This window comes from Symsagittifera roscoffensis, chromosome 10 (assembly GCF_963678635.1).
Source record: "Symsagittifera roscoffensis chromosome 10, txSymRosc1.1, whole genome shotgun sequence".
Taxonomy (NCBI): domain Eukaryota; kingdom Metazoa; phylum Xenacoelomorpha; order Acoela; family Convolutidae; genus Symsagittifera; species Symsagittifera roscoffensis.
This window is the reverse complement of record NC_087071.1, coordinates 11,182,573-11,210,533: the sequence shown is the minus strand read 5'-3', so window position 1 is coordinate 11,210,533 and position 27,961 is coordinate 11,182,573. Positions and strand designations below refer to the sequence as shown.

Here is a 27,961-nt window from a genome sequence, read left to right as displayed (position 1 = left end):
TGTCCAGAAACAGCGAATATATCGAGGAAAACAATTAGGTATATCGCAGTCAGTTAAACTTTAGCCAAATGCAAAGTCAGCAGATAAAACTGCTAGCTCAAAACGCATTGTAAACTTGCCAGAACCGAGATGCGAGCTGTTTCTGAAAATGCCAGGTGTCTTTCGGAGCGATGAATCGGCGCGCAGGCATTTCAATCACCACTAGACCACTTCAGTTTTTTAAGCAATCTGCCAGTTTTGCGTTCGGTTTTTTGCATAAAACGTGAAGCAAGTCGGAAATTTTGACACTTTTCTATAACTTTGCGTTGATTAAGAAATTGCATAATGAGAAACCAAACCTGGCTCAGAGCGCAAACAGACAACAGAAACAGTGTTGTAGAAGTTTCAAACCAGTTACTTTGTTTGGTAAGGATTGGTGTTTTTTATATAACAGTTTCTGACAGGCAAATGCAGGTGTCAAATGTTTAGGAGGGAGAGGGAAAAAGAGCAAAGAAGATGACTTGCCGAAAATTGTTGCTGAAACTACGTAAAATTTACTGTTTTATGATATAATTATGTCATTCAATTGACAAAAAAATCAAAACTGAAAAAGTTTTACGAATCATAAATTTAAAAATGGCGAATTTCGATGTGACATGAAATTTGATGTAATCGACGTGCTCACTCTTTGTTCCAATGCCTCACCAAAACTTGGATTGTATCGATCATCTGTACCAAAGTTCAGGATTTTTTGACGTCTCAGCAGACTCCGAGTATTTTTTAACCTTCCTCGACCGTACTCGACCCAAGCAAGATATGTTTCGATGGTCTCGCTGAACAATTTATGCTGGAAAAATCTCGAGCCAAGGCTGATAAAAACCAAACGTCTCGTTTTCTGCGATACAATTTTCAGATAGAAAATCAGGCAATGTATCATTGCTCATTTCAAATTTTCAACCATTCTCGAGGTATGTTTCGGCGCTGCTTGATATGTTCCGACTATATTCGAGGTAAGTTTTGACATTGCTCTACCCTTCTCTACCGTGCTCGACTGAAATACATGTCTCGGCTTTTCTTTTTTGGCCGAGCACATACATAGGCTCGACTTTGAAAGTCAAAACATGAACCGAGCATCTGAACCTGGGCACCCCTATTGAGCGACAATTGATGCATTGACACTATGCAGCAAAAGCCGCTTCAAAATTACCCGCCAGTCAAGTCTTTTTTGGGTGGAAGGCCCGAGTGTTGTAAAATCAATCAGAATTGAGGGTCCAGAAACAGCGGAAATATCGAGGAAAACAATTAGGTATACTGCAGCCAGTTAAACTTCAGCCAAATGCAAAATCAGCAGATTAAATTGCCAGCTCAAAACCCATTGTGAGCTTACCAAAACCGAGACGCGAGCTGTTTCTGAAAACGCCAGGTGGTTTTCGGAGCAATGAATCGACGCGCAGGCGTTTCGATCACCACTAGACCACTGCAATATTTTAAGCAATATGCCAGTTTGCGTTTGGTTTTTTGCATAAAGCGCAAATCAACTAGGAAATTTTGACTTTTATCTGTAACTATTTGTTGATTAAAAAAGTTGCATTATGAGATACCAAACCCAACAACTAAAGTGTTGAAATTTCATTTGATTGAAATCAGCTTACCGGAAAGTTACAAAAAACGAATGGACCAAATTATATCAAAAAAAGGTCTCGCAGTAATTACAAAACTGTCCCCTTTGACACTTTTTGCAAAAAAAATGCGCCAAAAAATTACCCTGTCAAAAATTAGCTGCCTTATTTCTAAAAGTAATGGTTGTTCTTTAAGTTTAGAGGCAGCTAAATCGGAGCATTATGGAATACAGAAGAGAAATTTACTTTGAAAAGAAGGTTAGCAAGTTTTTTCGTTGCCGCAACAAAATAGCCGAGAGTCTGTTTTCCAATTTTATTACAAAAAATTTAGAAACGCAGCTAACTTTACTGAAAATTGTAGAGCATGCTTTTTATTCTGAGTCAATTTTAAAACCAACTGGCTGCGTTACTAGTTTTTTGATGTCATGCTCTGCTACAGTAATCTTGAGCCAGTCAACAGACACGTTTTTTAATAGATTGCGAGCCAAAAACATAAAGCTGGTTTTTTTTGAGAAGCCGTTTTGCTGAGCATAGTTTGTCTAATTTTTCTGGTACAAAGCTCAATGCTGTACAGAACAAAGTATAAGCTGTAAAGTAAATAACAAATTTTTTTCATAAAACATTGCATTATGAGCGCGCAAAAAAATGAAACTTTAGTTTCTGTTTACGTCATTTTATAATTTTTTCATTTATCTCCGAAATGAAATTACCAAACAGAGGTATATTTCAGTTCCCCTATTCCCTTTTTTTTCAGATTTTTTATTTCCCCCAGTTTTATTGGCCAATGGTTACAAAGGCAAGGCCAATACCATCTTCTGAACAAGCAGAAACATCTTCTGAACAAGCAGGAAGATCTGACAGTGACATTCGCGGCAACGAGACAGGGTTTCATCTGATGTTAACGGTTGAGCAGAAAGAGTACATCGAAAGAGGTAAGTCCAGACGCAAAAATTTTTGCCAGTTTTCCCGTTATTACTTTGAGCCAATTATGCTACCCCCGGTTCCAAACCAAACACGAATTGACGTTTATCCTAACGAAATAGAAAAAAAATCAAACAACACTCCAGTATCAGCAGTATCGAAAGAACAAACTATAAGAAAAAACACGAAACAAAAAAAGAAAGAGCAATCTCCCGATCCCAAATCACCAGCAAAAGTTAGAGATGAAATAGTACAACGGGGTCAGTACGAGGGTGAAGTAATAGTTTACCGAGCACTTGAAGAGCTAGAGGAAAAACTTATTTGTCTGCACTCTTTCGAATATACAGCTCATCAGTTCAATTTGTGGAGGTGCAAATTGATTGATATAAATTTACAACTTTTATGAAATAAAAAGGCGGAAATCAACAGAAATCCTTTACTTCGGTAGCTAAATTCAACGTATAGAGCAAATTGGTGAAAAAAAACTGCGAATTTCTAGATCGTTTTTTTTCATAATTGAGCAATCACTCATTGCCGACAAACTAAGTTAACTTTTAAATTTTTGAACGAAACAAATGATTTTCTGAAATGAGTTCATTTAATAATTTTTGAGAAAGGAAACTTCAAAAGAAATTTACGGACACGAATATGAGAAAAATAATAGGGAAACCTTATCAGAGCGGATTTGTTTAGTGTCAGAATAAAATGGCGTTTTTTCAACTTAAATCAATAAGAGATGTAGATGCTGGGGGGGGGGGGGGGGGGGGGGTTGATTGATTTTATGTATTAACTGACAGAATTTCAGGTTCCGCTTCTCCATGAAGTATGATACAGAAGTATGAGACTGTCTCATACTTCTCCATGAAGTATCAGACAGGGAACAAAATTGGCAACAGAAAAAAATTTTGTACCAAAGTGAGAGAATGGTGAGAAAACTGGCTGGTTTTCTTTGTGGTTTTCGTGTACACAAAAATGAGCGAGTGTTATCAAAATGGTAAAAATTTAAGATATAAAACGTGTAGGTTGAAGAATGATACCATAGTTCGATATTTTTTGGTTTCTTGGTAACATATTGTTATAAAAAAAAGATGAAATTGAAGTTCAAGTTTGTCCTTTTTCTGTTGAAGATGAATTTTTCGTCTATTTTTTAATCAGAATTTGAATTTACGGCCTATATGACGTTTTTCTACTACCAGAAGTTTTATTTATTATTTTGATTACTCAATGTTATGTTGAGACTATTTATGCGGAAGTCTACTGAAATTTCAGTGAAATATGTCCTTCAAAAAAGTTTTAGCCATATTATCGTATTAATTTACTACAGACTTTCATTTTCAAAAAATCGTTTTTAATAATGTATCTCATTTTTTTTACAGGAAGAGCTTCGGAAAACTCAGTCAAACAAGTAGTAAATTAGCTTAGACCTTCTCAGCTTTGCGTAAAGTGGTATGAAGCATTCGATAAGTCTGAGTTCGTTACACTGAATTGTTGAGATATACTCTCGCTGAATAGAGATACCTCACACAATTCATTGTGAGCTGTATTCAGTTTTTAGAATAATTATTCAAAAAGCGCTCAAGTCATCTCTCTGATAATTTGTGATCGGATGCATGGTTTCATTCAAAATCTGGTTTTCATAGAAGGAATTGACTAAAAGTTTCATTGTTTCTGCTACAATTCGTGATAGAGGATTTTCATCGCCTTCTCTTTTATCATCAAACACTGACTGGACGGTACACTGCAAACCATTTTCTATAACTTTCCTCAGTAAAAGCTGTGTTACAATTGTGCCCACATTAAAGACTTGTTCAAACAAGCAACAGTATAGCTTCCACTTTCTTAGCTTTGGGTAATGTAGTATGAGCAGTTCGACAGTTTTGAGTTGTTTCTACTCAATTGTTGAATTCATTAGCTCAACCTCATTCAATTGTTTGTAAATAGTTTTCAGTCTTTTGAATAATTGTTCATTGACCGATCATCTCATCATTTTGTGATCGGATGCTTGGTTTTATCCTTGATCTGGTATCCATAGGAGGAATTGCTTGAAGTTTTCGTTGTTTCTGCTACAACTCTTGAAGGAGTTTTTTCATCCATTTCTTTTTTATGATCAAACACTGTCCAGATGGTACACAGCAAAGCAAGTCTGTTTCCACAATTAAAACTTTGTCGAACTACTAAAAGCATAGCTTCCTCAACAATTGCCGAAGGTGTTTTCACAATTCAACAATGATTACATAATAGATCATGTAGTTTTTGATAACATTTCTTTCAACAGCTTTTTGCTTGGAGTTTGGAGGGACATTTGATTTCAGTTTTTTTTTTAGAAAAAACAAGTCACACAATAATAGATCCTTTTCTGATGAAAAAATTAGGAAGATACCTTTCTCAGAAAATGATTTTTGACTAAGATAAAAGAATCCGGAATTGTTGTACTATCTAGAAGTTTGATATCATTGAAAAAGTGCACATCTTTAGACTTGATAGAAAGATAAATATTTGCATTTTCAATCATTGAAATTTCTTTCTCTCTACTGGAAATCAAATGAGAACTTATGTTTGGCTTGATCAACTTTAAGTCATATCTCCGACTGTTAAAATCAAAAAAAAATTTATTACTTCTCTCCAGATTTTGTTTTATATCAATGAGTTGAGATTTTTGATCTCGCCGAATCATCCAAAATTCTAATGGAACCATTTTTGAACTTAACTTTCTCTCATGAAAAGTTTTTGGCTGCTCTATCAGTTGGTCAAGCATCTTCTTAGCTTGCTCATTTACTATTTTTTCAACATCCTAACAATCTTTTCACTTCTCAATTTTATTTTACAAATTTTCGAGATCAAGTACAAACTTTGCGATAAGATGTTGCAGATCATTGTTGTACATAAGACGAACCATGAGTCAGATTTGATGCTACCGAAACTGAGGACCAAATACTATTTTCTAAGTTTAACTCCCCTAGGTTTTCTGTAAAAACGCATATGGATTGAAATTTGAAGATGGCCAGTTTACTGAAAACTTAGTTTTCCTTAAAGACCGTAGTAATGTATCATTAAGGTTTTTCAATGTGCTTCTAAAAATTTGTGACCTAGATTTGCTGAGAAATCTCCATCGATCCTTCAATTTGTAAAAATTTTTTATGTAAACTTTTGTTCTTTCCAAGAATTATCACAAATCGCTCAATGTCAAGCAGTATCAGCTTGCCAGCACACTTCACCACATTAGTCAATTTGCAATTTATTTCTTCAATCAAGGATTCCCTCATTATCTTCAAATTGGTTTCCATCTCTCGTTTACTTTTCGCAGCCAAAAAATTGAGATTAAGTAAAACATTGATACGTTTTGTGAATGCTAGTTATTGAAACAAAATAGTTCAGCAGTCATATTCAAAATTAATGAAGTGGATTTTGGATAATGTTTTTCTAACCAGAGTGCGGTTTTTGTCTCTTTAAGTGATTCTCTGTGGTACTTAAAAAGAAGATACCTAAACTTTGATTAGTTGATATCTTCTTTATTGACAAGAAGAAGAAAAAAATGGTAATCTTTAGTCAGTGGTATTAAATTTTAGCTAACAAATAAGCAAGCTCTTGGTAGTTTTCAAATGTTTCAATACTTCTTTGGGCTAGATTTCGCACATAATGTCCTTGTACATCGGATGTTGAGCTCAGTCTTTTCATTGACAAGAAGTATGCTCTTAAAGGAGTTTCCGGGAAGTTTTTAGGATTACGATTAAACGTTGATATCATTTCTGTGAAGTATCTAGAAGTGTGGTAATCAAAATCGCTGTATTGACCTGACCGATAAAGTTTTCAGTAAAGGTTTAGCCAAAACATAATGTGGACAACCCATAAGAATGTTTTTAGCAAAAAAGAAACAAATTTGATAAATTTGAGTTTCCTGGTATGCTTTAGCGTTCCTGGCTGCTTTTCTTCACTTTATCGCAACCTAACCTGCTTTTGCAGAGTAAGGTTGCAAATCATTTTCCTTTCGTAGGTATAACAGTATAATTATTCACCAGTCTCAATTGTTCCAAGATCAAAACCCAGAGCTTTGTCAGAGTTTTGCATCAAGATGAACATTATCCTGTTTTTTGAACTTTTATCCGAATTTTTCGTTAATTGAAATTTTAGCCACCTTGGGTAATTGAAAAAAGTCTCATTTAAACCGTTTTTTGATCTCCGTATCTATCATGAAATGTTGACAAGCGCTGCTTTTTATATTATTTTCCTTCTTCTTCTCAAGAACCTTTTTCATATCTGCATTGTATCACATGGTTCCAGTTACTGTGCTTAAATTTCTTTCTCTGAAATTATTGGTGTGAATAGTAGCTCGTTTAGCTCGTCTCTAAAAATTTCAAATGAACACATGATTAAAAGCTGTTTTTTTTATGATTTTTTAATCGTGTAAGTAAGGATTTCAATGAGAAATTTGTCAAGATCGCTCGTGTAATTGATATGATTCTTCGATATAAAATTTTGTTAATTTCTCAAATCTTTGTCTAGTGCTTTTCGGCGCTGATTCTCCGAATGTTTTTTTGGTATATTGGAAATGAAAATTGGGATATTGCATTCGAATTTGCGTTCGACAACAGGTTTGTTTTCAGAGAAAACTCTGTAAAAACTTGATCACCATAACCAGACCAATTGGGATATTGCATTCGAATTTGCGTGCGACAACAGGTTTGTTTTCAGAGAAAACTCTGTAAAAATTTGATCACCATAACCAGACTCACTTTAGAAAGAATCAAACAATCAGGGCGCAGCAGTTTTCAGATATCGTTTAGTCATTAGATGAAACTTCTGGGAAAAAAAAACAATTTTGGAGAAATTGTATACCTCACTTCAAGTTATAAAAAATTTGCGTTGAAACTTAACTTTCACAAATCTAGATAAAACGTACCGCTTTGTTTTTCACTGCATCATAATAGTCTCTATAAATTTAAACGTTTTATTTTATATCATATGTTTTTTGAAACAATGCTTTGAGTAAAATAACCTTCTCTGTCTGCATTTTTGTAGCAACCAATTGATTTATGGTTGCAGATCCACTGTTGGTTGGTGATAATTGATTGCTTTATCAAATAATCTCGAATATTTTTTCGTAGATCAGTCTCCAGAAAAATCTAGAACCCGTTCATTAGAGCTTCGCTTATAAAAAGTGAAATACTGAAACCGTAATTAGCAGCAAGATGTCCTGATGCATACAAAGAACATATCGATGTACCTGAAATTTTCTTTTAAAAGTAAAAAAGGAAAAAGTGCAGTTTTCTTATTTGATTTTTTTTTGGCTGAAAAACGACATAAATTCACTCAGCAAGAACTATGTTACACAAATCGTGTCTGCATTTGAGATTTTGTAAACGTGTCTTGTGGTATACACAAACTACTGATTGAGAACAAAAAAATTTATCATGTCTTTTCAATCTTTATATTAAGCCGTAATGCTTTTTTTTCCACAGAATAACTGTAACTAAATCTTGGTTTTTTGTTTGTTGATGTCTACTACCCAGACATTTTCACTTTAAAAAATTTTTTGAATAAAATTGGTTGGTATTCATTTCAAAACAAAAACGTCATAAGCATTTTGTACAGAATCATGGTCATCAAAAAGTAATCAACTAGTTATACCAACAAGCCCAACAAATCAACTTTGAGTTTTTTGATTTTTTTTGGAAAGTTCATCTGAGACTTCGAGTGGATGCATGTTTTGATTAGAGCTTAAAAATGTCTCGTGAACTTTTCCCGAAACAGTAAATATAATTGAACACTTTGTTTTGTAGATTGTTTTCATCCCAACATTTTTTTGAACTTCTCAGTTCAGCTGATTGTAAGTTCTGTGCTTGATAAAACAATACTTGAAAAGAATATGTGCTTGTTCAAAATTATAACACAGTCAGTTTTAAAGTAAAAATTGCTGTTTATTAATCCTGTAAAGAGTTTGGTCATCTGATATTCGCAACAAAACCAAAATAACTCTGCAATTTTACTAAAATACAATAAAAAAGGTTTGTCACGCTGAAACTATTGGAGATGAGGTAGTTTGAAAGAGTGACAAAAAAGGTTGTCCAATATATTCTGATTTAAAAATCATTGGATCTTGTTACATGGTAGCCGGTTTTATATAGAAAAGTTAACGGGAACGCATATCCACGAATAAAATCCAGTAATTGTCTATGCAACTCTATGTTTCTGACATTTTTTAAAATATAGCAATGAAGAATTTTCAAAATGCTTTCTTCAGTTTCTACTTAATCTCAAAACCAATATATTCGTTGATCTTCTACGGGAAAACTTGCTCTCCTAATAAACAGAGAGAAATTAGAGCCGCTCTTCTAACTAATTTTTCGAAAAAAATAGCAACAAAGTTCGGCATCGGCTGAAGATTAAAAACACAGCACTGCCATTCACAGTAAACCTTGAAATTGTTAAATTGTTCCTCTGCTTGAACTCAGTTCAAGCAAAAAAGCAATTATGGACTAAGAGCTTGCATACTGCAAAAAAGTTTATGACATAGCAACTTGCAGAAGAAGTCAAGTCTATATCACAAAAACTAAGTACAAGATCATCCCCTCCCCCCGATGTTCATATTTGGCCCTTCGCTGCAAAAAGATATTACAAAATCAGGAGCTTTAGTTACTTATAATTTGTAAGAAATTGAAGAAAATATAAAATCTTGGGAGATTTTGTGTTTGATGAGAACTGTATAAACATTAAATGTTATGAATGATATTTTTAGGCTTATAAAATTAATTGATAAAAAACTGCAAAAAAGTCAATTATAAGATAAGTTTTTTCTCTATCTATGGAAAATAAAATTAACTTTGGAATTAAAATATCATACAAAATTATGTTACAATAATCATTTTTTACCAAAGATCAACAAAATTGACGCAAAATAGTGCAAATTGTTGTCTAATTGGCCTACACCCATAACTGCTCAGTTTTTTCAAGTCCTTAACTTTATTAATTGATGTTTACTGATATCAGTATAAACAGATATTTACTGTTTATGTGAAAAAACCACTGTTTTAGAAATTTTGGCTGATGTTTAGCAGTTAAAATGTGAAAAAAAAACGTTCGGGATTCCGGACAGAGTTTTCATGCAACACCACTGCCTTTCCTAACTTTGCTAAATTTTGTTCAAAAAGGTGGGAAGGAGATTCCAAAAAATAGGAATACTCTATAGATTACTTTTGCAAAAACTGAGTCTGATCATTTCGTTTTCGATTCACGTTTTCCAAAATGTTTTAAAAGAAACATTTTTTTGCTATTTTTAATTTAAAAAATTATATGAAATTTTTAAAACTTTAAATCGGATGCTTAATGTTGTTTTTTTAAACCAAAAGCAATAAAAAATCAAAATTAAAGGAATATTGTTTGTAATCTTTGTTCTATTAAGAAAGGTGATGGATAATTTATCTCTATCACTTTGTTTATACCGGCCCGCGATAGAAAAAATTTTAAAAAAGTATTTAATTTTTCGAAGTTTCAGTTCCATAAAAATAATATCGCTGGTTGATCTTCAAAATCTCACTGATCAAAACTTCCAAATTAACTTGATCATTTGGACTCGATACATTTAGATAAATTGTTTCGATCGAATGGCTTACAAAAACTAAGGAGACGTTTTAAGAATTCAATCTGCTATGCTTTAAATTCGAAACTAATCTTTTGTTTGATTATATCACTCAAATAATTTTTCAGTTCTGATTTGAAAGCCCTGCATAAAACTCATTCAACAAATCAAGAACTTGTTTTCAACGCTTTTTTTAATTTAATTTATATCATTCCAAAAATTAAAAGTAGTATTTAAACTTTTTCAAGCTGATTTAATTTTTGGTTGGAACTGTTCGTTCACAAAGGAAAATGCTTTAAAAGCATGACTTCTATTTGAAAAATCTCAATGAAGTTAATTTGTCAGAGCAATTGAGAAATTTCAAGCAATTGAGCAGAGTTTCTGCTAAAACTTTGCAATTGACTGAGCTGTTTTGTTAAAGATATCTGTGGACAGTCTTCATCGTTCATTCAAAAATTATAACTTTGACTCAAAAACTGAACAAAATTTTTTTGAACAATGTAACATAAATTGACATTTCTGCTTACGCACGCTCAAGCACTTGCCTTTTCGGACAAAAAACAAAGAAGATGTCACAGCGTAGTAAAAGTATACTTACAATTGTTCGATCTTCAAATTCACCAAAAGTGTTGTTATAAGTCTAAAAAATTGTCAGAGGTTTTGCAATTTTAAGTTTAGGGTGGTTATCATGATGCAAGTCACGAGCAAGGTAGAAATTCACGTCATCTCCGCCACAGACTTAAGACTTTGTTATTATTTTTGATTCCTTAGCCTAGAATAAAAAATGAGCTCAAGTTTTGTTTCTTTTGTGTTATCTGGAGAATCTTCTGGTGAAATCCAGCGTAGAACTTAATAATCGCATCTTTGGAAAAAAAAATTCACGACTGCTATAAAAATTTAACTGAATCAATGTTGTTGACTATTTTAAAACTATCAATTAAAAAAGAAGTTAAACAGAAAGTTTTCTGACAGATAAATGATTTGACTAAATTTCACTTGGTCAAATCACTGAATGAAAGAATATTTGACCAATAGATACCTGATTTGGGGCTATTAAAAACTTTGAAGAAAAAGTTGAAGAAAAAACTCTTTTTCTTTTTAAAATCGATATTATATTACAGGCGTTAACCAATCAAAAAATTACAACGCCTATTTTTCAAATATTTTTTCACCTATTTTCATTCTAATATATCTTGAAACTGCACTGAATCTAAATCTTATGTTCAGTCTTTGCGAAGCGGACCCAGAAATTTGTCTTTTTGTGTTTTAGGAGGTTCCAAATGAAAATGACTGACTATGTTCAAATTGAAAATTGTCCAATTTTTTTTCCCAAAAACGTGATTCATTTTTTCGAAAGTAGAAAATGGTTATTTAGTAGAGGAGCCTGAAAAAATTCCTAAAAATTGAAATTTTATCAACCTGTAAAGGCTTCAAAAAAGTTGACGATTAATACAATTTAAGTACACTATCTACAAGTTAGTGCAAAAAGCCATTCTTTTCTTTGCTCTTATTTAGCAAATACAAAAATTATATATGGAACAAAAATCAAAGCAGCTATAGTTATCACACGAGTTTTAAAAAATGCACCTCCATAATACTTACAGTATGAACGACAAAAGAGAGAACGAGAAAGAACACGACTTCATTATCCTCGGTGAGACCTTCATAGCAGTGATTGAAGTTAAAACTCCGACGAATGAAAACAACTTAGACGAAAATTTGAAGAAAGCCGTAGAACAATCTCAAGCCGCAAAACAACTAATTGAAAATGTAGCTTCTACAATTAATCAAAAAATCACTCCAAACGTTTTTCGCTTCGTTGCATTCCCATATCACAGAACTGATGCTCTCATTCTAAAAGCTGGAACACTTGCTTATCAAATGAAAACAGACAATTTAAAGGAATACTTTATTGAACAAGGTTCGAGTCATATTGCTTTGATAAGCATGCCAGAAGAAGCCGAAAAACAGGATAAAGTCCAAAAAGCAAAGCAAGCGCAGTTAAAATCCGATCATGTTATGCTAATATGTGAGGATAACTTGGATTTCACGAAATGGTGGCAAACAAAAACTGCGTGTCCCGAACTACCTGAGTCACACTGGATGTTGCAGCCATTCAGAAGGCATTTAACTTTAGCGCGATATTTATTGTTCAATTGTCTACAATATTTATCAACTACATTAAAAACAAGGTTCAAGAAAGCAAAGCTCACCACAACAGACATTACGATGCTCCACGAAATTTTGATAGCCATTTGGGACATGGGATCACTAGAGCAAAAGCTTCCAGGAGAAGCTAAATTTGAACTGGGCAATTGGATAGCCAAAATTGACAAGCAACTGAAAGATGGTCGAATCACATTTGAGAGAACCAACGCAAAACAAAAAGAAGACATGAGAAATCAAGACATAATAGAGACAAAATACCACCCTGATTTCATTTTTGCATTTCCGAAACCAGATGATCCTGAGTTCAAAATCAACTTATTTTATGATATATTGCATTTAAATTACTTGCAACGCGATCAATATGAAGCTTTTCAAGATAATGACAACAACCAGATATTTTTCCCATTGAAGGGAGCTGCTGGAACAGGAAAAACGTTAGTCCTTTTAGCGAAGTTGTTCAGATTTGTCCTACAAGACGAAAAAAATAAAGCTTTTTTTGTCCATAACACTGAGAAGTATGCGTTTTCGGATGACTACAATACACCAGTCGAAAGAGCTATGCTCGAATTTCAAAAATTAACTGGCATTACCTTCTGCGATTATCTAAAGGAAATCAAAGCAGGCTGTGAGTTTGACGAGACCTGTAGACATCAAATATTTCTGATGATATATCCGCAACAGGCAGAGAAAAAATCATACACATCCTTAGATAACGTAAAAGATTGATAGCCTAAGATATGGACTTTTGCCCATTTTTTTTTCATTGATTGTTTGTTTTCGAAAGTTAAAAATATGGTCTCGGTTACGCTGGCTTTGTTTTTTCTATGGCGTCTCCAATCTCGCAGTGAAAATATGAGCAAAAAAAACTGTTTCTCCTACAAGCTAATTTTTTTCTTTTTTGGTACATTTTCACTCACAATTTATGAAAATCAACTCAAAGCAAGCTTCGAAAGGCAGTTATTCTTAAGAAAGTCTGAATCATTTTAGCGCAAAAAAACGGAAAAAGATTCGAATGGTACCACATTTTCTTTCGACTACACGTTTCAGGATAATAAATTTATGGGGTTATAACTTTATAATTTTAATAATAATGAATCGGCTGTACTATATCTTGCTGCACTATATCTACTGTATTCCAGTCTACTGCACTATATCTTGCAAGTTGCTTGGGAACTTTCTGACAGCTTGGCTTAGAAGAGTCATAGACTGCAACTAGATGACTCTCTGCAAACCGATGACCTTCTCTGAACTATGCAGCTAAAATTGAGGAAAAATATCTAACGTAGTCAAATGCGCCTGAAGGATAGTATAAGTCCCACCATATTTCTAGTGCATGGTAGTGCTTGCATTGTTGTTTGATACACCATTTCGAATGTATGCGTTGATAGCAGCACTGGCATTTTGGGTGAGAAGCGTCTTGAGGTACATTGACTTCTTATAATCAGTCAGAAATAAAGAATCAATGGTTGAGCTAATTTGTCCCAACTCTTCGCACCAGTTCAAAAAATTAACGTCAAACTGACTTAGTTTTAAATTTGCGAGACAATTTTTTGCTACTTTTCATAACTCCGTCAGAAAATGGTCTCTCTACCCTATGTCATACGACGAACAAACACCTAGGGTTAGAAAATTCTTGGTTAGCGGCATTTGATGTTTGATGATCAGCTTGGTGAGCTTAACATACGGTGCCGACACTGGCAAACGGCCCAATTTTGCTCAATGTAGGACTAATAGAGCTGTTGAAGAAAAAAAATGTAATAGCGCTCTGATGGGTTGATTGCGAAGTCATATCAAATGCTGAATCACCAAAATATGTTACTATAGTCACAATTATAGCAGCACACACCGGTTTGCTGAATCAAAAAGCTTTTGGTTCAGCATCCGGTAGTTAGAAAAAAAACAGTTTTACCATATGATAGGTTGCCGGGTGCTTCCACAAGACCTGCGCTGAGGATGTGCGACAGTTTAAGTAAATTGTTGAAACGATGAAAATTGAAAAATCAGACTCTGTACATTTGCGTTAAAGACACATTTTGCCATAGAAACGAGCGTGAGGACGAGGATCAGTGGGTGGTAGATAGTAGCTAGCACTTTCATGAGATACTAGACAAGGTAGCACGGAAGCATATGGATCAAGAGACTGCATTTACCATTTTGATCTCTTTTAAGGATGTGGGGAGACTGAACAACAGTTATGCAAACAGGGATCACTAGAGGTTCCTTGTCCATCAGAAAAGACATGACTGAACTTTCCATAAATTCAGGAATTGAAACGCATTGTGCGAAAAAATGTTCGACTTCAAATTCATTTTTTGTTAGACAAAAACTGTCTCGAAAAGAAATCTCAAAAGAAGCTAGAATCGAATAATAGCTATTTGATCCTCACCACTCTTTTCTTTCCAAGTTGAACAGCTAGCAAAGCAACAAAAGAACAACCCGTCAACTTCAGAACACTATCTAAAGCATCTTTTTATGGTCATCTATGATATAAGTTTTTTCTTACAGGTGTGAAGGCTCCAAGCCTAGAACCGTAACTCGTTAGTGAAAAGAGAGTCTCCAACTCAAGGATAGAGGATTGTTGAAGCTCCATGTACTTCTCGATATGTACCTGGTCCTTAGCCGTACGCTATGAAATGAAAGCATGATTCATATGAAGTACAGAATATCTGTTCCAACTAGCTGCTCCTCTATGTTCTAATTTCCGTTTCGCTAACAGTAAACAATTGTACAAAACTTCTTCTCTTATCCTAATTACAAATTTGTAAAATGGCCGGTTTTTCTACGGTTCTTTTTAGAGAAAAATGTTTTTGTCGATTTCATAATGGTGTCAAATTAAAACCGGGTTTCCTGAGGCAAAATTCTCTACCGGGCTTTTGCAACGTTGCAGGAAATATGCAAAGCGCGTGTTAAAACCAATCAACCCCTATGATCAATGCAAACTGCTCAAATTGATCGCTTGAAACGCAAAAATAAACCCGGAGAAAAAAGCCTGCCGCAAAAAGTGAAGCAAGATTTTGAGCGCAAACGTCTAAAAACCCGTTCAAATCTTGCATCAAATTAGTCGAACAACCTCAACTTGTGAAGACAGCGGGCATGGAAAACTCTCTAACGAAACTGTCGAGCAATTTTTCTTAACATTCCTGGGCCGAGCAAAGTCGCACAAAGTCGCGCATATTTGGGTCGCGCGATGTCGCAAATAGCTGATTTGGGTCGCGCAAAGTTGCAACAAAGCTATTTTGGGTCGTACAAAGTCAAAATATAACTAATTTGGCTTGCACAAAGTCGCAACATAATTAGTTTGGTTCGCGCAAAGAGGCAACGTAGCTAATAGCTTCTAAGTGTCACCTTGCATTTTCCGGACCTTTTGTTGATTTGATCGTTTTTTTATTAAAACGCTCAAAAACCGCCCAATCTTGCGTGGAAAACCGTTCAAAAACCGCCGTAGGATATGAGCGGCTTTTGACTGGTATTTTAGAGCAAGATTTGAGAGGTTTGAGCAGTTTTTCCAAAAACAAAACACCGCTCAAACCGCTCAAATCGCTCAAATTTTGCTAGAAAAGCGCTCAAAAGGCTCAAACCTTGAGCGGTTTTTGAGCTGGATCTCGACCTGCGTAGTTCTCCAATCCTGTATGAAGGCCTTTGATTTTGCATATAGGCCGCCAATCTAGTCCCAGTGAGATTGAGGCTTACGTTTTATCTGATAAAATCCTACTGAATCGCACTCACTCGACATTTTAATAGACCTCAATCCGACCGCACTCACTCGATATGATATTGAACTTGACTAATCGTTTTTACATTTTGTGAAAAGTTTATGAGCACGACACAGTTTTTAGGCTTGCTCGATGTGTGAGCATAGGGATTTTATGATTTAGCTTTGTATCTATCTTCGAGTACTGTGCATGGGATTGGGTTAGCATAGAATTTTCTATTTGTTTAGTTCCGGGATCATTTTGAAAGAAAATAACTCCAAATGTGTTTTGTTGGAGTAGTGTTCATTTTGTCCCCAATCCTTATACGAAGCCAGACTGCCGCTCTATTGACCTTCTTTCAACTCTGCGGTGTAGATCTTTCATTCATTTCTACATTTTTTTGTGAGTGTAGCTAACTTACTAAACAGCTTTGAAACAATTTTGCAGCTTTTTTGCATTATTTGTGTGGTATATTACTTTCATAGATAACCATACTCACTTTGTGATCGATGAAGGAATGTTTGTACATTCCGCATTTGTAGCGAATCGGACAGCGTTCACATAAGCTATAAAAGGTTGTCGGAAAAATCTGTAGCGTTATCTGATGTGTAAAAGTTTTCTGGGCTAATTTTCTTTTGTGTTGCTTAACAATAGTAAGTTTTAAATATTAGCGAGTTTGGATATTCAGTTCTATTTATTGAGGACCCGGTATAAAACAAGTCAAATTGAACGTTTTTTTTAGGTTTAGTACTTTTGTTTTAGTTATATCCCGATTGATAGAAATTGGATCGTCGAGCACGTTTTTGATGCCTCCCATTGTGTACAGTTTGCTGATCTGGTTGATTTTTGTTAGCAAGTTGTTGGTTCGACTAATTATCTTCTAACTTCGTTCGTTGTCATTCCTGGTTCTTTTTTTTTTCTCTACAGTTTTGTTATCTCAAAAGATGAACATGGACAGATTGTTTTTGGACAAAGGTGCTGTAGGCTTTTAGAAAGTTATATATTTTTTTCTAGGTTCGCGCTTTTTCTTTTTTCTTGTTTGCATAAGACTTTCATAAAATGCTCTATATGATTGTTATTTGAATATATAATCAGTATCTTACTTGATTGCGTTGTCATCCATCTGGATTTTTTCGAATAAATAGTTTTTGTGGGTCAATTGAACGTTAGTATTGGAATTTTTTTGATTTATTGATTTTCATAATTTAGGTTTGTAAACAAAAAGGGTTGTGTATTTGGTTGCTGTTGTTGAAAAAACTGGCTATTCTTGTAAAACTCAACGAAAAGGAGCATACATTTACTTAGTAATGTTTCTTTACGTTTGAGGATAGATTCATGGGACCTTTGTGATTAATTTGCATTCTGTGGAATGTGAAAAGTGAAGTGTTTTTCCAATTTTGCAATGGTGCTTCGCTGGGATCGTGACCTTTTTTAAAACTTTTTGAGAGTCAAGACATCATTCTACGACATGTGGTTTCCATTTATAAATTTCTGCCCGGAAATAAAATTGTTAAATGTTTGCTCCTTTTAATTTTGTCTGAATTCAAGTCAGTTGGTTTTCCTTCCTCGTTGAGTTTGCTACAAACTAGAGAAAACTTACATAGTCATGTATAGATTTAGATGACAGCGGCTCATCAAATTTTTCCTTCAATATTTGTTCGTGTTTTGTTTTCATTTTGCTATTTTGTCACTTACCAAAAAAATAGATACCAGCTTCGTCTTTCAGTTATTAAAAGAAACTTTGTTTTATTTATTATGTAAAACATAGTATAATTAGTGGCATTCTTCAATTTGGGTTGGATTGTTGTCTAAATCAAACAATAACTCAAAATGATTTTGGTCTGCTTTTCTTATCACTGATGCTAGTGGCAGGCGTTCTGATATACATCATCTACAATTAGTTTAATAATGATGCTTGCCAAAAAACAATCGCCAATATTGGCAAGAAAACGAATTGTATCGTTTTTATACCCGTTTTACACTTTGATTAGTTTTATTATTTTTATAAAATGAACTTAGTTCCGATCTAGTTTGTCTAATGAGGGAAAAATTTTGTCGCATGGTTTTTTCTCAGAATCATGTGCGCTGAACTATTTTTCTTCATTACTACTTTTTGTTTAAAAAAAGATCTCTGGCGGATTTTAAAAATTTAGTTGATGTTGATATGATATGTTATAGTTACCTTTCTGTTTATTATATCTGCGAAAACTAGATTTTTTTCATTTTGTCCAGACAAATGTCAGGTTTTGAGTAAGAAAACCAAATAACAGATATTTAATTAATCTGTGTGAAAGTATATTTAGTTTTTGCCCGCAAGTAAAATAGATATTTTTGTTAGCCCGCAAGTATAAAGATATACTACACAGAAAAAAAACATCTAGCAGTAGTTGGTATTTTGATTAAGTTTTTCTATAAGCCCCTACGAGTTAAATGGTATTTCACGTTTGCCTCCGGGCAAATTTTTTTTCAACAAAACTGCTCCTATGATTTTTTGATAAGTTAACCTGCACGATGAAAAAATATCTTGTTTATGAAATGGCTGATATGGAATTTGCATTCATCCTATCTTTTTATCTCAAAAATAAATTTCGTTATCTGGTCTCTACCTGAAAACAGTTTGTGTCTAGTCAAATCCAAATAGCGGATCAAAACTTAAGTTTCAGCTTTATAAAATCTTAGGCAATCTAAAACCCTAAAAACTACCAAATTAGAATTTAAAATTAGAATTTGCAAATTAGAAAATGAGTAATTCCTGCCATTAACTCAGGCAGGTAATTACTACATTTCGTAACTCTTTGAGGTTTATTTTAAAGTCTAACTTTGCCTTAGAAAATGAAATTTTTAGTTCTTCACAAAAATCAGTTTCTGAATCAATTTTTTTAGTGTAACCTAATAAACTTGATCGTTTGATTTCTTTGTTTTCTTCTTCAAAGGTTCCTTTCTTCTTCTTGAGGGTTTTTGACAGATAATTTTTCGAACAAGTTGGTTTTTGTATTTGTTAACTAATTTTGAATTATTGAATAGGATTTTATTGACCTATTGAATAGCATATCAAAAAAATCCCAAAATACATTGCCATCGGACATTTATAATAGATTTTAAATTTTTTTTATCATTTTTTGGTTTAAACTTTGAATCGTATACAATGTTTGACCGATAGGTTTGGTGAACATTGGTTTGTTGAAATGATTTATTTGAGGAAGACAACGAGTGCTAGACTAGTTTATTCCTTTTTGTCTAGTCTAAAGGATAACCCAATTCTAAATACTAAGTTCAGAGGTTAATTTGGAATACCCTGAGTTGATTTAGGATCATTTGATTCATAATGAACTAATATAACAATTATTTGAAAGTTTGATTACGAAAATCTTTTACTACTCGTCTTATTGATAATCGCGAGTTTTTTTCAGTTGTAATTTAGGTGAGATTTTACCGTGCGGAGACTCTGCCAAACCAAGATGGTTTCTCAACGTTCGTAATCACTGATTTTTTGTTTGTCAGTGAGTTTTTTGTCACTAATTTAATTATAAGTTTTTGACTTACAATGACAGGGTTTGTTTTGATTAAAAATAATCCTTTTCGATTATGATTTCTATCAATTTCTTGTGAGTATCATCTTCCTATTAGTAATCTTCCTATGACAAAATAACAAGAATACGCGAAAGTACCATATTTTGTTTAAGTCTAATATATATTATTGAAAGAATACAATTCATATCGTTTCAGGCATCTTAACCCTCAATTTGTTTGGAATTAAATTTTTTTAATTTTTTTTATTCATATCAGTTTCTTTTTTGTTCTCATTCCGCTTCGAAGATAATTTTTTCAATCAAAACAAGAAATGAAGGAAAACAGGGACTATGGCCTCCTGTTATCTTTCCTCATTTCTTGGACTAAATTTTTTTCTTATAGTTTTTCAAAATTAAAAAAAATTCTAAATTTTTCTCTGCGGACATCGCAGAAGGTATAATTGCTTTTTATAGACATGGATCAAAAAATGTCATTTAAATTTTTCAATTGATGTTTCTGACTATCAACTTTGTTTTTCAGTAAAGTGAATGTTGATAAAATCAGAGCTACCCCGCTGATATCGCACGGCCCTCTAACAAATTTCATTAGTGTACAAGCATCTTGAAATTTAATTTCGATTTTAATAATATTGCAAAAAGTACTAATCTTTTTAAACAATTTTCTTACACAAATTTCGAAAATTGAATCTATGAAAATCTAATTAAATTGGAGAAACTAACACAAAACTATCCGCTTTAATTTTGTGAGACTTTTGAGGCTCCTGTGAATAACGCAAGTTTTTTTCTATAATGCTGCTGCATACGTTTTGATAAAACAACACAAAAGGTTAATTTGAGGCACCCCACGAAAATTGCCAGGTACACAAACACTGAGTCTATGGAATTTGAAGATTTCGCGAGTATCCCGAAAATTCCAGCTTTTTTTTGAAAATTTGATTTCTTTGAGGCACCCCGTGAATATCACAAATCTCTTTCTATAAGACTGCTGCAAACTTTTTGATTAGACAACACAAAAGGATAGTTTGAGCCGCCCACGAATATCGCGAGGTACGCAAACGCTTTTGCTTTTCATACAACAAAATCAATTTTATTAGATAACCGTTTAGTTGAGCCAACTTGCAGATATTGCAAGTTTATTCAGTGTGTGGTGATTTCTACCTACTTAAATAAATGATGAACCCGCGCATATTGCAAAGTTGTCACATAAGTATTTTATTTTCAATGCTGAAGGAAAACATCATCTTTAGCGCTGAACAGCTAAAATAATTAACAAAAAACATATAATTTGAAAAAGCTCTGATGACAAAAAATTTAAAAACTGCGGACACTATTTTGGTTGCTCTTATCGAAAAACAATTTCGTGAAACAAAACTAAACACTTTGTTTGGAAGTTTTGTTTTACACGGGTTTTCGAATGTTTTCGTACTGCTTAATTGAGCATAGTCGTTCAAGAAACAGAAGTAGTTTATGCAGAGAAGATACAATCCAAATTTATTGCACATGAGTTGGTGTTCAGTGCTTATGTATTTCAATCTTTCATCTGTTTTTTTTTCCTTTTTCCTCAGTCTGAAGATGTGTTAAACCTCTCGTGCTTTCGTTTTGCGTTTACATCTTTTTTATTGGATTTCATAAATTCGATAACTCAGTAATATTGTTCACTGCAACAAATCAGGGAGTATCGTTGCTGTTTGAGACGAAAACAGATACTGAACAATTCTTTGTTGATGTTAGGAACCCTTTTTGTTGGCCTCCGCTTTTTTTCTGCTTCGTACTTCCGTAACTCATCATTTATATGAATAAATTTACCATTCACCTTGTTTTTTTTCCAGTTTTTAACGACCTGAGAGAACAGTAACTTTTTCGTCGTTCAAAAACTTGACTCTGACGGCTGAATAAAAAATATAATTGCCAGTCCCCGGCAAAATGTGGCAGGCTTTATTTTCTATCAGCTGAAAAATCGATCCCCAAATACCCCTTGAACAATTCCAATATGTCGCGTAATACATTTTGACTCTTAGATGCGTCAAATGGGGGATTGCAGATCACTAGGAAATCTCCACGGCTATATCTTTCCTGTGTCTGTAATAACTCTTTCATTTTTTTGCACCCAGTCCAAACTTTCAATTTTTTTTTGCAAATTTTCATTTCGATTCCTCTGCTTGTTTTTTAAGATTTTCCATTTGTTATTTCAATTGGCTTACCGCTGACTCCTATTTACAAACCTACCTCCTTTACCACTTCTAGGTGTTGGCGCAGCTCCGACTCTTGTTTCATGGTATCAATAAAAAATTATTTCTGCTCCAAAAAAGTGGATCATATACTATTTTAGGCTACGGTGTTTTGGGGAAAAAGATCGTACACATATATAAAAATTAAAGGAAAGATGTCCCTGGGTCTACCGTTTTTTGCTTGTTAAATTTTTTGTTCTGAATATCTGTTCAACACAGATTTTTGTTTAAAAAAGTTCCAACCTTTTTTCAAAAAGCTTTGCTATTTTCAACTTCCCTCTGATTTTCAAACTTTTCATGGATATACTAAGAAATTAGGCCGAGCGCATAACTTCAGAGCTTGGTAAAGGAAGGTATTTCTTTTAAACTATCCGACTACGAACATTGTAAGTCTTTAATTTTAGAAACTTTGATTTGCAACATAAATTTTATCGGTTTTCTGTTTCAATTTGAGAATTTCAATGAATGAAACGCAAAAAAGAATCTCGAGCGTTCAAAGCGCGGAAGATATGACCGACCGTTCTCTTTTTTGCAATGTAACGCTACTGTAACCAAATTGATCGAGATATGATAGTGCATCCGCGGAAAAATAGATCAACCAGCGTCAACAAACCTGTAACCGAATTGAATCAAGGGTATTGATGATCTAGCTACACCTTTTCTTTCTTTTTGAGATTTTTTTCCATTTTTTCAATTAATTTGTTTCTAACAGTGGATTTTTTCTGTTAAAAGCTGATAAATTAACCAGTCGTGCCTATTGAAAAAGTTTTCCTAATACTTTTTTGACAAAAAGAAATATGTACCTTTGATTGGTTTTCCTGTTTTTTCGTTTTCAAATTTAGTCGTTTCGGATTTTTATTTTTAAATTTTTGTTGTTTCGAGCCTCACTTTTTTGTGTGCGTTGATGTGCATTTTTCTTCAATCCAAGATTAGCATGTTTTGAAGATTAAAAATTGAATAGTTTTCAATCAAAATTCTTCTCTGTCTCACAGTATGCAATCAAAAAATTTCTCAGCGATTCTTCAAGTAACATCGAAATTTTTTTCGACGATTTACAGGAAACCAACAAAATTGATCTCAAAGAAAAGTTTAATTCGGAATTGTGCATGCCCAGAAAGCATGTTGTGTTTAATGTTACACAGTCAGATTCGTCATATCAAAGTTTATGTCATTTTTATAAGCTGTTCGACAATGCCAGAACTTTACGAAGGAATTTTCGCAACACGGCAGATGTCTCAGACACACTTCAATCAATTCTTGGAATTTTGAAAGAATCTTCAAAAGTCAAATATGACCCTCAGGAGAGAGGCCATTTCATTCATGGTCCACGTGTAACCATAGATTTAATGACTTTCCACAAAAAAGAAAAACTTGAACATCAAATATGCGAGGCAACGAGAAAACCACAAGCGTTTTCAATTTGGCTGGAAGATTTGGAAAAGTTGGCCAAAATCAAAGGTATAAGCACACATTTGATGTCAACCGCTATATATGATTCATTGATCGCAGATAAATTACATCACTGCTTTGGAGATAGATCGAACATTGCATCAACTGAGTTCTCTATTGTTGAGTTCTCAACTGCGTTCAATGAGTTACATGCTTATTCGCCTATTCCATCGAACCGAGGTTATATTGATCCTTCGGATTTTAATAAGTTCCTGCGTGATTTGTACACTGCTGTGTCCAGAGCTAGAGTTTATTGCAGAGTTTTTATTATAAACCTCGATTTGTTGAACGATCGTGATGAATTACTTGAACTTGAACGACCAGATAATAACTCTTCAAATTCATCATCAAGTTACACCGACATTTTGCAGAAATTTCTACACGAATTTGAACGAAAAAATTGGATTCATGTAGCAGGGGACCGAGATAATTTGGAATTGCGAGACAGATTAAGAGGCCCGAGGATCCGAAGACTTAAATTTCAAGTTCAGAAGAGTAACGGTAGGGTACAGATAATCACACCACTTCCACGCCAGCAAGTTATAGAGTATGCACTAAGAAATCCTGGTCTTAGACAAAATTCTCCCGACGAGCCGACACAGGATGATTTTAAATCACTAGTACCATTCTTATACACGCTAATTTCAGATGTAAAATAACCTTCAGACTCGATGTCAACCTCTCTTAGTCATCAACCAAATAGAGAAAATTGGCGATAAACAAATCTTTGCAAATTGAATTGAACACGAAACGAATTTTTGAAAAGTTTTTTTTTCGCTTAGCACCTCAAATAAATCATTTTACGACTATGGCGCTACTATTTTTGATATCAAATAACATCTCACTTCATAATGAATAATCACTGAAATGTTGAAATTTAAAAATAATTGTTTTAACGTATCAAAAGTGATGTCCCTATCTCTCCACAATTAGATTTATCTCAAAATCGTGTTCTTAACTCAAACTGCTTTTAAAGTGCATTTCTCAACATACTTGATGAAAAATTGATCCTTTATAAAATAATAAAATATGATGCTTGTTTTTTCAATTCTGTCTTTGCCTCATACATATTCCTGAAGTTCGATGCTTCAACTCTCAGTAACTATTTTTACAGCTAACGGCTATTTATTTAACGGCTTCCATTTAAATCTAGCGTGATATTGCGTCGGTGGTTATTATAAATGATTGCATAGCTTCTCAAATTGGAAGAGTTGACTATAAAATGATGCTGAAGCATCGAATTTCTCTAAGGTTGAGTTTATTTTGATTCCACTTGAAACTTAACTAGTGCTAAACCGATCAAATCTTGCTCAAACAGATTACATTTAAATCATTCAATTGATGCTCAAAATAAATAAATAGTGTTTATTTTCAAAAGTATTCTGTTAAAACACACCTCTGGCTTCTCGTTTCTCACAGCGTGCATTTTTGCTGATAATTCTTTTTATAATCTAACAAAACGCAGCTCAATTTTCGCAGAGCGTGTTATTTCTGCTTTCTTTTGAATGAAAAAAATTTATATCTAACAAATAATGCTTTTATAAAAAGGTGTTTAATCATTGCTTGCTTACACTTCATTTGTAAATAATTCTGGCTAAACACTGTGAAAATGTTTTTGGGAATAAATTTCAGCAAACTAACAATTTGAAAGTGACTTTTCAGGACGGATTCATAAAACATCCGAAAAATACTTCTAGTTATAGTTTTTATTAGTAGACCCGTCTTTTAGCACACTCAAAGCAATTAAAGAGTCAAAACACTTATTTAAAACTACATTTTATAGAAGTAATTCAAACAGTAAAATCAACTAAAGGGCAAAATGCGCGCAGCAAAAAAAAACTATTCCAAGATTTGACAACTAAGCGGACAACAGATACGCAGACAAACAATTGGCCGACAATTTTATTTGAAACAGAATATTTCCCGTTCGGAAAAAAACAGGCTCTGGTCAGATTCGAGCGCGGGATTGATGTCATCCACAGCATTTTGTTAGCTCCAGGAAAATTGGCTTGGAACGCATAGAAGTTTGAAATCATTATGAACCAAGATACTAGAGAAGTCAGAGGTTCTGTCCAACAAATTTTGAACCCGAAAAAATGACTATATTCCAGTTTAATAACGCTTGCTAATTGCAAGCGTAATTACCAAGCGGTTACAGAGTCGAAAAAACCTGGGCAGAAATCCTTTACGCCTAAAACAAATTCTAAACTAATGGAAACATTTTAAGCCCTCGTTCCCCTCAGAACAAACACACGCGCAATTTTTTGTGGTAATTAAACGACGCAGTAAGACAAACTAAGTCAATTTAAAGTTAGCTGATACCTATTAAGACACAAAAATACAAAAAACAACTGAAAAAAAGAAGTATTATGAAATGGTAGGCCGGATATTTTATATGCTAAAAAGTTGAAAATTTTTCTGTTGCAACAGAAAGGCCAGTATATGAATGAGTCAGGGGATGATTCCTGTGAAGAAAACTAATTACGGGTAAAAAGTCTAGTATCGATCCCATTTTTTGTTTAGCGGGAGGGTAATTATTGATTTTCTAAATTGACAGTTCAATGTGATTTATTCTAATTCCAAGAGAGTTCAAACTTTTTTCAGAAAAAAAACTGTTTGCCTTAACTCGTAAAATTTAAAATCATTTTGCATGGTACAAACTTCACCGAGGTATGGATTTTCTGAAATACTACAAAAACAACTATATTGCATCCTTTAAAATGAACAACTCATTTACAATAAAAAAAATTACTAAAAATATGGCAAATCAACTGAGGCCAAAAAAAAAATCTCTGAAAATGCAAGCGAACCCAGGACATGGGATAAATTTGGGGATTTGAATTTAGGCCAAGAGGAAAGTCAATTCGCGTTTAAGTTCAATTGATAAAGCATGAAGCTAAAACGTCACTCTTGACCATTCTGGGAACAGATAGTTCTTCTGAGAAAACATGCGGTGGTGTGCAATTGAAGAGTTCGTATTAGAATAGTGCTACTTACGTCACTTCCAGCAGATAAGGTGTACATTTATCATTGTTTACAGAATGATAAATGTACAGAATGCAAAAAGCCGATTTGCGTCAAGGGATTCAGGGATGTCTTTGAGCCTGCGATTGTGGTCATCAACCTAGAACCCAAAATGATCTCTACCTTTACTGGTCAAAAGTTTTAGCAGCTTACAGCATAATTTAAAAACGGACAATCGTTTTGAATCAAATGACAGGCTAAGCAGAAGCACCAAAATCTATAGGCTCAATGTAAAATTTATATTTTTTCTTAAAATTTTTCTTCAAATCACTAATATAGAGATGAATATGCATGCAACAGTAAGCGAAACTCAGAAAGCATGATAATTTTTTTACCCATACTTTATACATTTTCGACTGTCAAGCTTTCAGTTGCTATGACAAGTAGCTGTATTCATGCGATCTTTTATTCCAAGAGCTCACTCTTTCATGTAATCTTAAACGGCTTAAAACAAAACCGAAACTGCCCCGAACCAATAGACTTTTTCGAAAAAAAAAATCTGTTTTAGAGAGCATATGCTTATAAAAACGCAACAGTCAATTCATCATGAGCAGTTGAAAAATTGATCAATTACAATAAGGGTGAAAATTTCAGAGGAGAAATCCAATTCATCTAAGAACCTGGCTCTTTTCAAAACATTCGGACGTGGGCTCAGATATGCATAAACCTGTCGGATTTTCAAGCGTAATACATTTAAGACACCGGTCCAACATTTGGAGTTTTGTATTAAAAAATAACCAAAAGAATTGCATGTAGTTCTTAAACAGGGGCACAACAGCGGTTCGCCGTGATGAGCTGTACAGCTCTTGTGTTGGTCCTATCCCCCGTGGATAAATGGTCTTAAGTTCTAATCAACCAAAAAGTTAAATAACCATCATTGATGTAAAACTTGACCATTCTGTAAACCAGTCAGGAGCAGTAAAGCAAGGCAGGATAGTCCTACTTGGCGGTAGTATCCCGGTTTACATGAACCCAAAATATAGATTTCATATTTCTATTGTAGTTTTCCCCTTAAGTTTCACGTTTATTGACTCCACCCACTTCAGAAAATCATCACCCCTTCCAAGTTGAACCAATTAGAACTAACTCTCTACATCTATCTTAGCTGGCCAACCCTTAAAAAAACTAGTGCATGAATCGCAACTACGGTGCTTCAAATAGATCGTTGAAGAAAAAAAGAACTTTCTGAAACATGTGCTAAAACAGCGATTTTTAATGCAACCGTGACGATAAACTGGGCTCATATATCTGTGTTTTTTTTTTCAGAAAAAAAACACCTTATCTCGGAAACCAAAACTGATTTGATAAAATAGAGGGCAGATTTGCTCCTATACATTATTCCCTGACAGGATGCCACCATCGGATTGAAAATCAGTTTCTACACTTGCTTTTAAATCTTAGAATTTTTGAAACAAGAAAAAATCGAGCAGTAAAAAGTAGAGGCCAGGTTTATAACCTGACAGTACCACCGGTTTGTACTTTAACAGAACCCCACCATTAATGTTGAAAATTTCAAGGTCGGTTAATTTGTTTTTTTTTCGAGTATTTTGAAAAAAAAGGGAAAAATAGTAAAAATCGCCTTATCTCGCAAACCAAAAGGATCCGATCAGTCATATTTAGAGAATCGATTTGCAATGCCCAGCTTTAGTACACGCATTAGGGTTTAAAATAGAATTTGAAGTTGAGTATGTGTTTTAGATTCAAAATTTTGGAACAAAAATCAGAAAATTTTAAGAAACGACTTATCTTGGAAACCAAAATACTTTGAGCAGTCCAA

General features: G+C 33.8%; 1 protein-coding gene across 2 annotated transcripts; it reads left to right on the top strand.

Moving 5' to 3' along the window:
- The first annotated feature begins 2,137 nt into the window (after positions 1-2,137).
- LOC134855401 (uncharacterized) lies at positions 2,138-24,721 on the top strand. Of its 2 annotated transcripts, none has more exons than XM_063871911.1 (3): positions 2,138-2,530; positions 11,697-12,942; positions 22,704-24,721. In XM_063871911.1, exons 2-3 carry the CDS (start codon positions 11,698-11,700, stop codon positions 23,817-23,819), a joined length of 2,361 nt encoding a protein of 786 aa, XP_063727981.1. In that variant the 5' UTR covers positions 2,138-2,530; position 11,697; the 3' UTR covers positions 23,820-24,721. The 2 variants fall into 2 exon arrangements, with proteins under 2 accessions (XP_063727981.1, XP_063727980.1); XM_063871910.1 differs by having other exon boundaries at positions 2,138-2,888.
- The last annotated feature ends 3,240 nt before the right edge of the window (positions 24,722-27,961 follow it).